This window comes from Myripristis murdjan, chromosome 23 (assembly GCF_902150065.1).
Source record: "Myripristis murdjan chromosome 23, fMyrMur1.1, whole genome shotgun sequence".
Taxonomy (NCBI): Eukaryota; Metazoa; Chordata; class Actinopteri; order Holocentriformes; family Holocentridae; genus Myripristis; species Myripristis murdjan.
In genome coordinates this window covers 17,136,553-17,155,444 of record NC_044002.1, presented here as the reverse complement: position 1 = coordinate 17,155,444, position 18,892 = coordinate 17,136,553, and the positions used below count along the sequence as shown (strand labels likewise).

Below are 18,892 nucleotides of genomic sequence, written 5' to 3'. Positions count from 1 at the left end.
GCAAGCATGCGGTGATCTTCATCTACGCTACTTTCTGCACAACCCGTGATCTTAAAGGACTTTGTTTTATATGACCAACCCTCATTCATTTTTCCAATCATTCATTCAGCGGATTTTATACGACCTCGTTAATTTTTTTTTTTTTTTTTCAATCCAATCTCGGGGCTATACTGACGCGTTTGGTGAGGTTGGAGAGAATCGAGGAACCTACCACAGGTGAAAGGAGGTTTTACGACGCTGCGGTATAAATGATTGAACACTTTGAGCATCAACTCATCGCAATCTTCAAGCACCAGTGCACCCACTCTCCCCTATATTGAAATATAGGACGGAAACTGATAGACTTGCACTCTTTTGGAGCGGACATTTATCAACTTGTATATCTGAGTAAAAACCTTGCGTTATTTCCCAACTGGAAATCCCAAAGAAGATGTGACCTTTTCTTTTGCGCACCGGCAACCCGACCACCTAAGGAGCAAACCGTTATTTGATTTTCCATCAGTTGCTCGAGCTTAACATGTCTTTTCTGGGGATTAAATGCGGGGAAAGGCGCATTGTGAGAGAGCGAGCTGGATTGTAAAATTGTTATCCTTTTTATTTTTTGTTGCTTCAAAAAGGAGATACTCTGGTTGTTCAATGGCTTCGGTGTCAAGGTTGGCAAGGCGCAAAGATGCCAGTCGTTGGCCGAGGATGTCGTCAACTTTCTGGGCTGTGGTGCTTCTGACAGCTCTGCTCGTTCTCTACTGCGGTAAGTCCCAGCGCACATTTTGACCACACATATCGGTATGTGGAGCATTTCAGCCATAGACGAGTGCGCAGTGGGTGACCGTGTCATGTGGGGTTGCCTTGACATTAAAATTATGCGACGAGTGCTGTATCGGAAATCGCTTGTCGTCTATTGATCTCAGCAGTTGTCGACGTGTCATTTTTTCCGTTACATTTATTGGAAAACACTTGTCCCACCCGCAATAGGGCACGCACGCACAGAGCGCGCGCGCACTCACGCACACTGTTCAATATTGTATTCTGTCACTCACTCACTCACTCACATACAAAACCACAGGACAGATAGAGAAATAGGGAAAAATGGAAATGTATTTTGGTTTATTTCCAATGATAAGATATATGGCGGAAGGACTTTGCATGGGAAATGGAGAATGAACTTCAGGGTAACACAGTCCTGACATTCAGAGTGTCTTGTGAGTGTCTTGTGACTCCTTTTGACCATGCAGTTAAAAAAAAAAAAAAAAAAGAAAGAAAGAAAACGACATAGCAATATTCTGTGAAAGGCATTTCTCTCTCCTCCCCCTTCTCTCTCTCTCTCTCTCTCTCTCTCTCTCTCTCTCTCTCTCTCTCCCTCTCTCTCTCTCTCACACACACACACACACACACACTCCTGAGGGCTGTGTTATTGTCACGACTATCTTACCAGGGTCAGACAGTCATGCGTCTTTCTTCTTGCCGCTGGACTTTACTACTAAACATTTGTTCTAGAAAATGGAGCCAATGACGAACTCAGAGGAAACATGTGAATAACAGACTTTTTTCTTATGAATAAGCCCTTCTAGTTGGCCAAACAGTATGCCTCACTCCTGGCTGAAACACAACTATTGCCTGAGGATATGCTTATTAGGCAAATATGTTCACACGCATACAAACACTCGCACACTCACTCACACACTCAGGCCAGTCTCTGGCCAAAGACGTCTTTATTTCGTGTTTCCTAGCAGTCTCATTCGTTTCCTCTCTGTCTATCTCTTTCACTCTCTTTCTCTCAAACTACATTGAGTCATTTGTAAGGAGAAATCCAGCTGGCACTCTGAGCTCCAGTCTGCTATGTGTGAAAACTGAGGCTATGTGCATTAGCCATGATAAGCCCATTAAAAACTGAGCTATTTCATTAGCCGTTGAGCTAATGACTAATATAATCATCCCCTTGTCTTGGGGCACATTAGCTATGCTGGTGTTGTAGAGAAATTAACAGATTCATTACATGATCATTTTTTCTTTCCAGAAATTTCCTCGTAGTCGACAAAATGGCCCCAACTTGAGTGAAGTGACACTCATTGCTTCCACTTTTTGTTTTATCCTCTTTCTTTTCCTGTTGTTTTCCAGAGACAATGACTAGAGGATTGGGTTTGCTTTGTAATTACGCAGGGCCAGGTTAATCAATGGGGGGTTTAGTTCATATGAGAAAATGTTCTGGACAGGAGGTCTCTTTCTTCTTTTATGGTGCCTTTGGCCGTGTTGATTGATCTTCTGCTTGTCTCCAATCAATGGTGCTTGGATGTTTGTTTCAGTCAGCAGTCCTCAGGCTCCCCAGGGACGTCAAACCCTTTATCCACCCCCTTATCCACCCCCGCCGTCACCTTTCGTGGAACTTAATAGAAGTGACAGTGATCATTTGAAATCTTGTATTTCTCTTTTATAACTCTAACTGCAAAATGTCTATGTTAGCAAGTAATTTAGCCTCAAATTCAGTCGTAAAATCTTGTTTTCCTTAAAACAAGTGAGAAAATCTGTCAGTGGGATGAGATAATCCCACTTGTTCCCAATGCTAATCAATTTAAAATCCTGAAAGAAGGGAAACTGCATTGGAAAAAGTGGGATTATCTCATCCCACTGGCAGATTTTTTTGAACTTCTGTCAAGAAAAAAGGAAAACAAAGCCAAAGAAACAAAGAAGAAAAAATGATTTAAACACCTAATATGAGACTAAATGACTTATTGAGATGGCTGTGTTTTGCAGTGCTCTTTTAAGTATTGTTCACATCTAGTCTGAAGGGCTCGTATGATTACTTGGGATTACTTGAATGTGGATCAACACTAATTCTTGTTTTAGCCCCGGTTTTGGCTGTGAAACTGAAATTTATTTTAGTTTGGGTTAGCTAGAACGTGATGCCTTAGATTGCACATTGTATATACATGCAAATCGTCTTTTATCATGAGATGCAATGGGAAAAATGCCAATTCTAAGCACAGTATTGTTTTGGTGGTGGGTGTTGGTGAGATAAATTATGCTGTTTATTTTGATTCCACATTTTCTCAAGCAGTTAATATTTTCGCTGGGGCTGTTCACCAGTGCTGAATCAGTACAAAGGAACAACTGAAAATGTCTTCAAGTCTTGCATATCTTTGCCTATTCTTTACTATTTGCCTTATGTATGCTAGAGCCCCTGGAGCCTTCTTGGTGCCCGTTTCTCCTCTGCTTGCCCTTTTATGGCACTCCTCTTTTGTCTTGGCCTGTGCTCCTTTTGGCTGAGAAATCTCCAATCATCTGAACCTTCGACTCAATACATTTCACCTCTGTCTCTCCTTCAGCTGCTTTTTTCATCTTTCCTATTTCAGCCGATGTTTCCTGACCTTCCTCTCCTATCATCTTCCTCTTTTATCTTTGCTTTATCTTTCCTGCCTTACCCTCCCCTCTCATTTTTTGTGACACTCGACTTTTCTATTATGCCCATCCACATCCCGGTCAGCTGTCCTGTCCATTCCCCCTTGTCTCTTCTTATTGTTCTTGAATTCCCTTTTTCTCTGCTTCTGCCTGTAGTTCTACCTGCCTCCCCCTTTTAGCTCATTCTCTTTCTCTCTCATTCTGCTTTTTCCTCAAAGTATTATTCTCTCAGACTATCCCACCTCCTGTCTCTCCCTCTCTTTCTCTTTCTGATTCTCTTGCCCCTGTTGGTGCTGTCTCTTTGGGCAGTGCTTTGACCCAGATTGTTTCTGTGGTGAAGGTTTGACTGTCTGAGTTGACCGGTGAATGTCAAATTATTCTGACTCACCCAATGACTGAGGTCTCTGCTCTCTCAGCAGTTTTCAGTGGTCTTCTCTCATTGCCTCTCTTGTCCTCTCACCTCATTCCCTCCCATCCTCTCCTCTTCTTTTCTTTTTGTGTGACGATAGAAGAAACAGTCTCTTATGTGTCTTATATGCTTTTCAGTGCTAACATTTATCAGACTAAAAATAGGCCAGAAATTGACCCAATAATTTATATGTGCATAAAAGCATACAAAATATAATATGTACAATTTAATGTGCTGGACATTTTCAGTGCATTGTGGAAAATCTGGCTCCACATGGCCATTTTTGCCATTTTCTCATATGCCTGTGCTGGTCACATACAGTAAAATCTTTGGGAATATATACTGAATTGTACTTGGTGTGAGTAAAGCTCATTGAACTGAGCTGAACTGAAATCAAAATGGCAATGTTCTTTGCTTCAGTGTTCTTTCTCAAAACTGCAATTGCATTTTGCTGCACTTTCTTTATGTAATTTATTATTAAATGATTATGTGATTTTTTTTTTTTTTTTTTTGGCACTATGTTGTTCCTTGGCCATGCAGGGTCTGATTAGTCACGCCTCGTGAGACTACTCACAGCTTACCTCAAGCTTGATATTGATTTGTCAGCCTCTTTTGTTTTCTCCGCCCCCTTTTATCTGAAATGAGCAATGAAGGTCAGCAAGGTCTTAGCAGTTTTGTTAGAGGCCCTGGTTGAGGTTGTTTGTGCAATTGCTTCAATTCTGAAAATATTCAGGGCATCAGTTTGTGCATGCACACTGGTCATTTTTTGTCCTTTACCTCACAGTTCATGTACCTTTCATGTGCACTATATGGGCACTGATGTGTTTCAGCAGTTTAATGAAATCAGATTTTTTCACTAGCCTGAATGATTGCTTTTCCTGAAGAGTCAGTGAAAACAAACAAAAACACTTATTCATATTGTAGACATTTACATGCATGTTGTGAGTAAATGTTGTTTGTACTGAGGGCCAATTTGCTGAGCAGTGCTGCTGTGTTGTGCAGCCAAAAGGGGGAATTGGAGGGAGCTCTGTGATTATGGCTGTGACTCATATGGTGCCTGTCACCTAGAATCAACATCCAACTTCACACGATTTGCCGTCTTCACTCATGCCCCGTTGAGAGGGAGAGATGGAAGAAGAGAGAGCTAGAGAAAGGTGGTGGAAGGAGTCAAAGAAAGGAGAGAAACAGAGGCATTTAGGCAAAAGCAGGAGGGGGTCTGATATCCTTGCTAATGCCTTGCTGAGAAGAGGGAGAGGTGGAGGGACCGAGGGAAAATAGCGCAGGAGCAAGGGAGAGATAGAACGGAGCAGGGGGGAGGAGGCAGACAGAGAAAGGGACTTAGATGCTGAAAAGGAGGAATGGGAGGATAAAAGGATGAGCCACAGAGGAGAGGGAGATGGAGGGAGGGAAGAAGGGGAGACGGAAAGCATGACTGAAACACAGGGGAGGGCAGTGACGGGGGGAGATGACTGAAAGAGAGGGTAAAAAAAAAGAAAATCATTGCTGGGGGAGGAAAGGAGGGATGACAGGGAAGAGACGGAGAAAACAAAATGGGGAGAGGTGGAGTGAGTAGGGGGAAAAGAGAGTGGAGAAAAACAGTAAAGAAGAAAGGGAACGAGGGCAGGGAGAGAGAGCGAAACGAGTGAGAGGAATGACAATGCACTCTGATTTTACTCCTCATACTGCAAGCCAGTGCCGGTGCGCTTCTGAAAAAAAAAAAAAAAAAAAAAAAAATCCTAATCACTCAAGAGTCTTTCAATACCCTCTGATTATGTTTACTGTTACAAAAAGAATGTATTGTTTTCTGTGCACTAGCTCCCTCCTCTGGAAACTCTCTGACATGCATTTGTTTGCCAACGGTGCTATTATGTATTCATGAGGCTGTACGCCTGCGAGCTCAGAGGAAGGGGATGATGGAGCCACAAGGCTAGCTAATCAGTATGCTAATCTTAGCCCAGGATAGCTAAGGAATGTAGCATGACTGTGGTCCTGTTCTCAACCGCAAACAGAGAGAGAGATAAAGAGAGATAGAATGGGGGACAGGGAGGGAGAGGGAGAGGGAGAGAAAAACAGGAGGAGAGAGGGAGGCAGGAGAAAAGAGTGAGTGAAAGAGAAACAGAGAAGGAAGGCAGAGAGAGAGAGAGAGAGAGAGAGAGAGAGAGAGAGAGAGAGAAGGCCAGAGAAAGAGAGCTCTTGTACATCTCCTTCCTTGTACCAACCTTCACCGTCAAATCTAGTGACTGCTGATTCATACCTGCCTCTAATGCAATCCACTGTTCTGCTCACGAATACATCCACAGCATCAGCGCAAGCACACACACACACATACACACACACAAACACACACACACATTCACACATACTGAAAGCACAGACTTATAGAAGCGCACAAGGGCAAATGTGCACAATAGAAGACATAAATGCACATAACACTGAGGAAGGCAGATGGGCCAGACAGGTGCACAGACACAGGCACACAATAGCCATTGCATCTAAACAGACAGAGAAAAACGCAGAGGGTCCTACTTGTATGCATTTGCACATTGGCTATACACACATACAGCTATATGAACTGCAAGTATGTTGAAAGGTTGGACATAAATGCGTGTATATATGAAAATTCATGCATGCGTGCACACATACTACACTGCCACCACATACTTGCTCTCTACTGCAAAGCCATGCCTCTCAGATCACTGTCTCTCAACGTGGTCTCTTGTGTTTTCCCCTCCTTGTTTGTTTATGACTGCCTGTTGTTCTCTGGCTGAATCAACGACCTGGCAGCTTCATTGTGGACTGTTAGAGAAACCCACAGCCTGGGGGCATTCATGGAGAAAAGACGGTGTGACGCGCCCTGATAACCAAGGCATCTCACCTCAAAACACACACACACGCTCAGGCATAGTCACTGATGCAGCCGCGCACGCACATACAGCCATGCACACAAGCTGCAGATGCCTGCATGCACACAAACTCACTCTCTTGTATGCTCTCTCTCTCTCTCTCTCACACACACACACACACACACACACACATACGCTGTCAGCGATGTCTGAGAACCTTGCTAGGCTGATTCACCAGCTGAGAAAACGGGAGTCGACTGACCTCAAAAATGCAAGAACTTGTAGGTGAACGCAAGCACATATTTGAATATCTTATCCTATTTTCAGCATAGCCTGGAGCCTCTTCCTCTGCAGGGAGAGAGACGGAGAGAGGAGCCACTGTCAAGAGGCAGCAGAAAGGGCCGTCGATGGCCTGGGGACGCAAATTCATAAAGGAAGTCAACTTGTTGAGTTTTCCACCGAGAAGGCGAAGCGCCACATTACGGGCCCCCGGAAATGGGGCCAGAGACCGCATACATATTTCAACGGCTTTTCAGAGGGCAGCTTTGCAAAATTTAAGGACCGTGATGAGTGTCATTTGTTGGGGGTGGGGTGGGGGGGGGGGGCGGGGGGGTGCGGAGGGTTGTGGGGGTGGACGTTTGCTGTTATCACATAATGAGCGTGCCACAGATGGAAAGTGGTAAGCTGGGTGGAGGATATTAAGGATTTTGTGACTTATGAAATATTGAGCAGCAATGGGATCTTTTTCAGAGTGTGCAGGGATCCATCGGCATTAAATCGGAGATGGCAATGGGACATTAGGCAGGGTGTCTGTCTGTATACTCTGTGCTCCACTGTAGCCTTTGCTGACTCCTTGCTCCATTTTGCTCCACTATGTGTTTGGCAGTGAAAGAGAAAGGACAATTTAGAATGAACAGGGTGCATATTGATGGTGACCTTCGGACTTGGCATCGACTGTTGCTCATGGCCTAACCCATGATGCAGCGTGTCCCTAACATCCTAGAATTTGCCACAAAAAAAAAAAAAAAATGTGCGGAAAAGATAATTACATCAAACAAGGAAGCTGCCTTTTTTTGTTCTGTTGGTGAGGGTGACAAGAAAATTGCCTCCTCCCCTTTGACCTTAAACTCTTTTTTAATTGGCACATCAGTTGGTGTGTAAAGTATTAATTATTTTGTTTGATCATTTGTGCACTAACACTTAATGGGAGCAAAATTGTAATGAGATTATAGTGTTTTCTTTAAAAGCTAAATACAGCACTCTTGATTTATGTCCAAATTAAGAAGTCAAACAAAAATATTTAGAAATTATATTGAAAAGATGCATTGTTCACAACAGCACGGGTGAATCAATAAATTCTGGCCTTTTAGTCAAGAAGCCCAACTCTCATAATGCTTAGAAATGCAGGTAGACAATCAACCTCAGTAGCTCTCCTTTTCATATTAGCAATATATTTGCCTCAGTTACATGTTTGATTTATTCATTTTGGGACACCCATTAAAAGAATTCCCTTTTGAAAGGATGCATTATGCTATCTAACTCCTCTTGTTGCACCACATGCACTGCAAACACACACCGCAGACACACATGCAGTTCGCCCTCTAAACACAGAGACAGACGTGTACATAAATGCCCATACTACCCCAAACATGCACACATACATACATACACTGACCCCCAACTCCCCAAAATACCTCCTTTCCCACATACATTTTCATGTCATTTTTTCTCTCTGTTTTCCCCTCTCTCTCTCTCTTGGTCCTGTTCTCTTCTCTAATCCTGGAGTTTCCGTTCTCTACCTGCTCCTTGGTGATCAGACCCACCTCTGTACAAACATGGCTGCCATGATAGCATGCTAATAGCCTGTGACATTTACTTAATGTGAAAACAAATTGTCATGAATGTGTTTTGAGTATCAGTTAGGCAAAGTATCGTCACAGCCGCCTCCATGGCTAATTGCACTCTAAGCGCTGTGTGTCCTATCATGAATTAATGCAGTGTCGATGTGACTTTAATTGCCATTAAAATGGCATGTATAATATTTACATATCACATTGCAAATGGTATACAATTGTACAAGGTTCACTGGGTCACAGGCTTGTTGTCACAGAAAGACATTGCGAATGTACAACTGTTTGTTCACCCTTATGATGGCAGTGCTAAACAACAGTGTCACATGCACTTGAGGGTGCCTGTCACAAGAATACAAGTTAATTAATTAATCATATGGAAACATGTTTGAGATTCAGGAGCCTAGAAACAGCCTTAGATAAAAAGAGGGAGGGGGAAAATAGTGATTAATGCTAGGTTTTTCCAAACCAATCCTTTAAATTGTCTTGGATGGTCTAATTGGGTCTGAATCTGGACAAAGACTTGCGGTGTGCTTCTGCCTCAAGAGGATTCATGGATGTGCACTTGTGCTTGTTTTGCCTATAGGGCCGGTAAGCCCATTCACAGAGAGACGCTAAAGCTACTCCCCCTTTATTACTGCGAAAAGCAATTGCTTGGAAGAAAATGCCAGAATGGCGCTTTGAATTCCTGGAGGGGCCCATCACTGAGACGCGGCCCATGGAGCTGAGACAGCTAGCATCTGGAGCAAAGACATGGCGGTAAAGTGGAGAGAGGGAGGAGGGACGGGGGATGGAGAGAGGAAAAAGAAGGAGGGAGATGGCAGAGAGAGGAGGAGGAGAGCGAAAGAGAGAGACAGACAGAGCACAAGGGAGGCAGAGATGGTGTGTGTAAGACAGACAGAGCAAGGGGTTGATGAGAGAGCAGTAGAAAGAGGTTGAGGGAGAGAAAAAAGGACTGCACAGGCAATGAGACAAAAGGCAGACAGACGAGAATGCTCAGACGGTCCACCAATTGACAGCCGGTTGGGGAATAAAGTCCGCTAACACAATGAAGCAGTCGGCGCAGACAGACTCGCTGTGGAGTAGCCGAGAGGCTCTCAGAAGTAGAAACAAATATTACATTAGAAGAGACAGAAGCCATTTGTCACAGTGGGAGGCCTGAGAGGTAGTTAAGCTGTGGAATATAGGGACCCATGGCCCGGTTGATACATGTCGCCACAAGAAGGAAATTGTGCTGAAGTCAACTCCGTTCAATCGTCTCGTGTCCTTCAATGACTCCCGCACTTAACAAGATAACGCCGACTCAAAGTTTCATCGTCCCAACTCTCAAGAACTTGTTATGGGGCCTTTAGGGTCCCCCTGCCTCCCTCCCTATCTCTCGTTTTGCCTCTTTCCCTCTGTCTCTAGCTCCCCCGTTCCTTAGATCCCTTCTTCCCTCCCTTCCAGCAAGCCGGGCATACCACCTCCACATCAAGGCCGATGACATACACGCTGACAGCCACGATTCAATGTTAATGTTTCTGGAAGATAAATCTAGTGGACATTTATGGTCTAAATGACAGCTGCACTCTGTTTGCACCCACATGTCAGGGAGAGTTGAGATTCTGATTTGGTTCCCAAGATTGAGGGAGAGGCACACCGGTCAGGCAGCCAGTCAGTCGGTCACTCACCCAGTCAGTCACTAGTCAGAGAGCTCTTGGCTGTGCGCCATAAGGTGCATTACCTGCCCCCCCAATTTGAAATGGACTTCATTAAATAATGGCTGGGGTAAAACGTTCACAATAACAAAAGCGTTCTATTCCCTCTCTCTCTCTCTCTCTCTCTCTCTCTCCCTCAGTTAAGCTGCTGACACTATCTATGATTGATATGGAAATTACAATGTGCTACTCTTCATTTATCTTACAGTGTTGCTTGCTCCTGCTTCGACAATCATTTTGGGATGCAGAAACGATGAACTGATTTGTGCCTGCTGCATGCTGCTGAAAGTGAAAGGACTATAAAGATTGGAGTTGAGGCCTTGTGCAGCCCACAGGATAGGGGAAGTTTTCTGATTCAATAAGAAAACAACTCTGGGTGAACCAGATAGTTGGCAACTATAGCTGTCTATAATGTATAATGTGTTTTTTCTGACCATGACTGCTCGCCAACAAGAACGAACCCAGTATTTATGAATTGGGAGACAAAACATCTTGAATGCTGCTGCCGTACAAACTACCAAAAAAACAGGAGCAGAAGCAAACATGATAGGTGAGTTACATACTGTTATGTGAAGCTGTGCATTGTCCTCTTGCTTTGCTGCTAAGCACTGCTGCAAGCATCCAATGCATCTGAATCATATGCACAACTCCGGTAATACCTGTTGTGCTTGCATATCTGTTGACAACCCTGACTCCTAAAAATTACATTCTCATGAACTGCATTCTCAATTTCATTGATAGGAAAGTGTATTTTATTGCTGATTATAATTGTTTGTAAAGTGTCACAAATATGTTTGTAATCAGTTAGTATTAAGTCTGTGTTAGAAGGAAGGAGGGGTGATGGGTTAATCAACATTAATTCATTATTCATCCATGGCTGTAACTATTTTCTTACCTTAAGCAATGCCCTTTTCCTAAGCTTAGAAACGTATTTGTGATATATCAGAAAAACTGTAATCCATGACAAAATATGCTCCCTTCTTAACAGCATGCAAAGAATGCAGATTGCAAAATGTGGTTTTAAGTTTAGGTTAATAGTTGAGGTTAGAGTAAGGGTTGGCTAGAGTGGTCCAAGGCTGGTAGGGGTCTAAATTGGGTAGTGACACCCATAATATGCACTAGGGGTGTACAGCCATTGCACTATTTGTATTCGGGTTCGGATTCAGGCTTTTAAAAAAAAAAACTTCGGATTCGTTATTCGGATTTGGGAACAAGCCGGAAGTGGGCGCACTAGAGACTTCCGCCGAGGTAGCCGGCTAACTTCCGGTTTAGCTCTCGGCTAACTAGAACGGGAATCAAATACCGTATTCATCCGAATATAAGATGATATTTTTTCCATTGAAAATGCCCTGAAAAAATGCCCTCGTCTAATATTGGGGGTCAAAGCAAATACACATGTATTGTACTTGCATATGTAAACCAGTAGGTATGCTCACCTGATGCCGCGATTACCGGCGAATGGCCACATTGCGCAGTCAATAATCAACCATGTTGTCTGTGTTGTCCGTTGTGCTGCTGCAGCCGCCTATGAACAAAAGCTGCTTTATAATGAAAGGTATATATGGCAGTATGTGTGCGCCGCTCACCCGTCAGATCCGGCAGACCTGACTGGGTGGGCACGGGCACGGTACCGGCCGTTGCCGCGGCCGGCCCGCCTGATGCCAACCCGCCTGATGCCGATCAGCCTGCCTGATGCCGACCGGTGTCTTTTTTATTTAAGCAAGATTTTGTCCATATAAAAAGTATTTTTCCGAAAAAAGGGTCTTGAAAAAGAGGGGTCGTCTTAAAATCAGGGTTGTCTTTTATGAGGGTCAATACGGTAATTTAATCGTGCGGCTCATCTAGACTTTCCAAACGTAATCGGACTGAATGGATCAAATTCTGCTAGTGAAATGAGTTGTTTCGCGGGGGTTGGGACACTCAAAAAAAATGTATCCACCGTTTTATAGCCGCTTCTTTTCCCGTTATTGTCTGAGAAAATGCTTTTTGTGTTGCTGCAGTGCTGCCTGCTCGTGTTCTGTGCTGCTGCTCCTCTGTGATGACGTAAGGGACTGAGCCTGAGGGCTCTCACCAAAACCAAACTGTGGCAGTGTCTCAGATGGATGCGATTGACTGAAAACACGCACCAACATGTTTTTTGTTTTGTTTTCATCTCTTGTAATTGACTCAAAATCATGCTCAAAACACGCATCCAAACCTTTTTTTTTTTCTTTAGAAAAAAGCTCCCGAATAATGAGGAGAAACTTCGGACAGAAAAACTATTCGGGATCAAAGCATTATTTGCGTACTTCCGAATATCGTATTCGGGTTCGGGTACATCCCTAATATGCACACCTAGTGGGTGCATATCTCCCATAACCCTATTTTTTACATATATTCCCAACTGCTTAAGACCAGTTAATTCATTGTCTTCATTGTTTTCAAGTCGTTAGTCTTGACTATGTGCAGTCGTGCAACTTTTTTTTTATGTACCTACCACAAATACCCATTCACCCTGCACTCTTCAAACTGACCATCAAGTAACTTTTATTCATCTGCTGTTATATCTGAGTGAGTGCTGAGGAAAAAGGGCTGATGGTGATCCCTGCTGTCTTCTCTCTCTCTCTCTCTCTCTCTCTCTCTCTCTCTCTCTCTCTCTCTCTCTCTCTCTCTCTCTCTCTGTCCTTTCTGTCTCTCTCCTTCTGGTTGGAAAGACAGAAAGATGGATGACTCATCTGACACAGATGGAAGGAGAGAAGGAAGCAGAGGCACAGAGAGAGAGAGAGAGAGAGGCAGAGAAATACAAGTAAAAGATAGAGAGAGTGAAAGGCAGAGAGAGAGAATGGGGTGGGACAGAAGGTTAGGAGTGCTGCAAGGGACACAGTAGGAAATGTAGCCTGAAGGTAGTCAGCGAGCTGCAGCAGTGTAATTCCAGCTGATACTTCTCTACATGTTGAAACATGGCTTGGTTAAGCATGCATGCCAGGCTGGAGGAGATTTTTTCTCTCCTGCTTCCCTGCTCTCTTACTCCCTCTCTCTCTCTCTCTCCCTCTTTCTCTCTCTCAGTGTATCTCCTTCCCTCCCCAATCCTGCCCAATCCCTTTTCTCTTTTCTCTCTTTTTTGTTCTCCTCTCATCTGTCTCCTTCTCTTCCAGCCTTTGGCAGCGATAAACCCTTCCTTTGTCACAGTGACAGCAGAACATGCAAGTTATGCCTGCCTCTTTGGGGTTGAAGAGCTCATTATGACTTCACAGCAGGGACCCTATAGGCAACAATTTATGTGATACGCACGTGACATGATCAGTGAAATTCATGCAAATGCACCCGGTTATAATGAAGCCCCATAGAGTTAGATGTTCACCCTTTGTTCTGTATGACTATAACTCCACTGCGGGCAATGCTATATTTCAAGTGTAGATGTACATTTTGCAAGCCCAAAACAAGACATATACAGATGAAAATAAAGCAAAATGTATTTTGATGCCATGGTTTCATTCCATGTTCCATGTGAAAGATTATCTTGGAAGATGTTTAAATCATACAGTTGGGTTATAGTCTGACACTATAGCCATTTAGAGTTATTATCTGAGGAAAATGAAAAGAAAAGTAATAACAAATAGCAAACACATTTCATTTATGGTTGCTTCATCAGATAGAGGAGTTGTTTAAACATATATTCCCACCTCAGGGATAAACAAAATCATTATTGCGCATTAATTTCTGACAAAGCCACTTTTTAAGTTAAATGCTTTCACAGGCATCTGTCTGAATATACATTATAAGGTAATTTCTGTAGCTTCCCACAATGTGTCTCTTATTTAGGATCACACTGAAAAAAATCTCCATCTTAACAAGTCATTTACTCTCAACCATGTGTGATTTTCTTGATCGTAGAGGTCTGATCTGCCTTATTCTGCCTTGTTTCAAAATATTTATCCTTGTTCTTGGAAAAATTCCTGAAACAGCGCATTGGGAACAAGTGGGATTATTTCATCCCACTGGCAGATTTTCCTCACTTGTTAAAGAAAACCAATATTTTGTGACTACATGTGAAACTATATTACTTGTTAAGATGATTTTTTTGCAATACACTTAGTTTGAACAAAGATTCTTACCTAAAAATCAGGACCATTTGCCCTGTAAAGCATGTCATGAGTACTTGATGTGTCACCGACCTGCATATTGTCTGTCTGAGTCTTATATTATTGATTCATACTCATTTTCCATTTGAGCAGAGGAGGCTTGCACTTTTTTGTGAATGTGAACCACCTCCACTTAATTTGTCGTATTTTTCCAGACTAATGCACCTTATTTGCCACGCTAATGTGCTCAGTGAAATAAAACTGAACTTGATACTCATTCTACACATCACACACACTGCTAAACAAGCATGAATTACATATTTCTTATAATTCTGAAATGATCATCATTTTCAGGTTATGAGAGGACATTGTATGATCCACCATAAACCAAATTATATGTAACTGATTCGGTGCAGCAATGAATTTAATATATTTTTGGAAGGATTTCTTTTTGATGAAAATAATGTGTTATCACGGGAAGATGCATGTGTCGCCAGTTCCCCAATTAAATCAGAGGCTCTCGGTAGCCGGCGTCAGTTGATGAATCAATCCGACGGACTCACATAAATGTAATTACTTCATTTGTCAACGTCCGGAGGGACCACATCCAGCTCTGTGTACCCAAAGCTTCCAGCAGAGGAATGAATAGAGAGAACTCCTCGCCATTTCACCCTCTTCTTCATCTCCTGTAGGGTCTGTCCCATACAACTTAATCACGGCAATAATCATTTCGTAAGAGCAGGAAGTTATCATTTCATCAGTTCCCTTGCGCCCATGGAGGACATTACAAGCGGCATACTGCACTGATTCACACACCCATTCACACACACGCAAACACACAAGCTACAAGGCTCTCGTCAAGAATTGCATGTATTATTCAGTAACATGCTAAGACCAATTAAAGACAGATCACATGAAAATGAGTCTTTCCCCCCCCCCTCAGAGTAACACATATTAATCGGAGGTGGAGGTGGAGGGTGGTTGACATCTGTTGTTATGGGTGCTGTTGGGGGAAGGTGGTGATCAGAATATCGGTGTTATTTTCTTCATCACTTTAATCCCACCCTACATCGCGAGGACAGATGTTGGCGAGCTAATTAACAAATCCTCAGGCGATGTTGAAGTATGTCTTAGCATTTGGAACTGGAGACTGCAAGGGGAGGGAGATGTTTCTTTGGATTATAGACAGTCAGCTTCTCAATACCCAGCACACACATAAATGTGAACATACACACACACACAAGCACATACAGGTTCTCTCTTGAGTACACGTGTGCATGCAATTACTCTCTCTCTGTTACACAAGCATATCTACATCTCTGATACACAAACACACACACACACACACACACACACACACACACACACACATATATATATATATATATATATATATATATATACATACACACTTCACATGCAATTACATTCACTTTTATTCTCTTCTTTCCTCCTCTATCTCAATTACTCAAACACATACATACCCAATCCCTCACACATACACAGATAGACACAAACATGCAACCAATACCAACATGTGCACACACATGTATAGACCCACCCACCCACACATACACACACACACATTCTCACCCACACATGCGAGGTTTAATATGCAAATTCATAAGATAGTGGAGAGAGAGTACCAAATAATGAATCCTCCTTCTACTACTGCAGGGAGATGAATTGCCAGGAGGGTGGAAATAGAATTTCTGGATCTCATAACCCCGTTCTTTTGTCGTATTGTCATCCGCCATAACGAGGTCACCTCAAATCACACCTCACCCTCTGGAAACCAGGGAGCAAGAGCAGGTTAAGAGAGAGAAAGAGAGAGAAATGTAATGTCAGAGAGGTAAGGCTTTTCAAGGGCCAGTCTTAACTGTGAGGGTTTGTTACCGGGTGTATAGACACAGTTGAAAAGCCATATTTTAACCTATGGAGCTGCACTGCTCATTTGAATGCAAGGCTGAGGTGTGTGTGAGAGCATAATCGTCAGGGAGCACGGTGTCATTGGCATGCACATGGGAGCATATCGACGCATTAAAGAAAAGAATGAATCATCAAAAGCTTAGGAGTGGACGCAACTGTGAGTAGTCACACACATTTGTGAACACACACACACACACACACAAGCCTCCTCTCCTTTTACCCCCCTCTCCTCTCCAACTACGGCCATGGGAAGGGGCACTAAGTTCTTCTCCCGTGGGAGCCACCAGTAGAGATAAGCGTGAAGTATTTCTCCCTCCACGGTGGTTCAGTTCTGTAGAGCCGCTAATCTAATGCACACATTATTCAGAGGGGCCCCGCATCTATTAATGGAGAGCACAGTCAGATTTATCGCCCAGGTTTAACTGTATGGTAAAATAGCGCATTAAGCAGATGATATCACGGCGCATAAGAAATGATTATGCGTGCTTGCAGGAAAAAAAAAAAAATCTAGAAAAAAAAAAGAGGCTGAGGGGACCAGCTTAATTAAATGCAGGGGTCCATGGTTATACATCATTGGTTTTCTCATGCACAGGCCACTTAACAAACCAAGAGGGAGGGATCTGTTTTCCTTTTTGCTTCCCTTTTAGTGGTAAAGAGCTGATGTGCAGTGTTTTAACCGTCCTCCTCCCCTCCCCTCCTCCTCCTCTTTTTCCTCCTCTTCCTCCTTATTCTTCTTCTCCTCCATGTCATCTCTAGGAATTGCCGCACTCAAATTATACCTCAGTTTTTTTTTTTTTCTGTGTGCCGGATTTTCAAAAAGCGGCCTGATCGGCTTCCTATGTGGCTCATCTCCACGACGTCTGTTCACTCTCCCTCGCCGTGAGAAAGCGCTGCGTTTTAGGTCCATCAGAGCACGAGCCATAAGATGTACAGCATTGTTAACTTGACAGTTTATACTCAGAAGAGAATAGACTTCCTCCTTTCTTTTTTTTTTTTTTTTTTTGACAGCTTTTATTGACTAAACTGGAGTAATGAGCGCCCTCACTGGAAAGCTGTGACCCCTACATGAGGACACAAGCTCTGACAACCCTTGCCTCAACTTCAGACAACCACCCGTCCCTCCCTGCTGCTCTAGTAAAGGCACATAGGGCTCACAAGTCAACAAGGCATCCCGACACACAGCGTTGCACTTAACAATGTACTGTGCTACTCTGTAAAGCGCGGGAGCTGCTCCCTCATGGGCATGCAAAATTTAGGGTCCCGTTTGGGAAAGACGGATTTGAGCGCGGCGCAGCAGCCTTTAAATAAGCCATAGATTTCCTCTCTGTTCTTTTTTCAGAGTAAGAGCCAACCCTGGGATAATTCAAGCAGAATTGAATGCTCAGTCTATTTTACTATCCTGTTCCTCTGGGCTCCCTGAAGCTTCCTTATTGAACAGCCCTAGATATTGTAAAGTGGAAAGTGGGGAGGGACTGCCAGTGCTGCTGAAAATGCAATGGCGGGCCAAGGGCAAAGCAGTCAAAATAACAGTTTAACTTGAACAGGTGCATAAATATATGTATGTGTATGTAAATGACTGCATGTGTTGCGCTACATAAGCATGCTTTATACTGCGTGTACCTGCGTGTTGCGCAGCAAAATACAAGCCATTCAGCCTCACATTCAGTCTTTTTCTTAAAACAAGTAAAACAAAATCTGGATGAGAAAGTCCCATCTGTTTCCAGAGCAGCTGCATTTGTTTCAGGAGTGTTTCTGGAGACAAACAGAAATATGTTAAAACAAGGCAGAATAAGGCAGATCAGTGCCAAGAAAATAATCAAGATCATTTTAAACAAACCAATTAGCATAAAGAGCAAGGCAAGTTTTCTCATCTCTTTTTCCATGTGTTCTGGAAAAAAAAAAAAAAAAAAAAAAAAGTCAGAGGTATTCTATAGAGATCAAACCTCCAGAAACACTTGTAGCATAAAGAACAACTTTACCGATACACCAGTGTGTTTTGGCTTGTGGCCTTGTGGCTTATGACCCCGTCAGGGTCATAGAAAAACACATTGCATACCTCAATTAAAAAGGGGTAGGGATGAAAAACAGAACAAAGCAACCAATTAGGCATCCACCTGTTGGCCAATGGGGAACGTACAAAGGTTGCTTGGGTATATGGTCATGTGGCTTCAGGCCAATTGTTGCCTAGACTGGCAGAGAGGTAAAGGGAATGTCCAATAAGGGACATACATGTGGTTAAATTAAGATTTAAACACTGAATATAAGTAAATTAATTGTTAAGATGGCAATTGTTTGCAGTGTGTGTGTGTGTGTGTGAGCACCATTTTTGTATGTGTGTGTGCATGTGCTGATATATGAGTCTGTTTCAGAGGTGTACTTGCAGAGGGTAAACACACAGACTTTGCACACTCGAGGTGTCTGTGTGCAAAGTCTGTTGCTGGAGAGAGGCATGTTTCTGTTTGCAGTCAGTTCTACAAGCTGGCCATTTTGCATCATACAAACACAGACACAGGCATGTACTCTCTCTCTCTCTCTCTCTCTCTCTCTCTCTCTCACACACACACACACACACACACACACACACACATCCTTCCCCGTTGTGCAGATTTAAAGACTTTTCCTCCAGTTTCATATATTTTATTTTCCACTCTCCAGATTCACAGACGAGAGCAGCATGGAATTGTTAAATAATTATGCAGTGATATACTCT

General features: G+C 43.1%; 1 protein-coding gene across 2 annotated transcripts in view; it reads left to right on the top strand.

Annotated features, from left to right (window-relative positions):
• The first annotated feature begins 343 nt into the window (after window positions 1-343).
• Window positions 344-18,892, top strand: part of LOC115354874 (chemokine-like protein TAFA-5) — a 134,266-nt gene continuing 115,717 nt past the window's right edge. For both annotated transcript variants that reach the window (XM_030045368.1, XM_030045367.1), the window contains exon 1: window positions 344-748. In XM_030045368.1, the coding sequence (XP_029901228.1) occupies window positions 538-748 (211 nt within the window). In that variant the 5' untranslated portion in view covers window positions 344-537. The remainder of the gene's footprint in view (window positions 749-18,892) is intronic.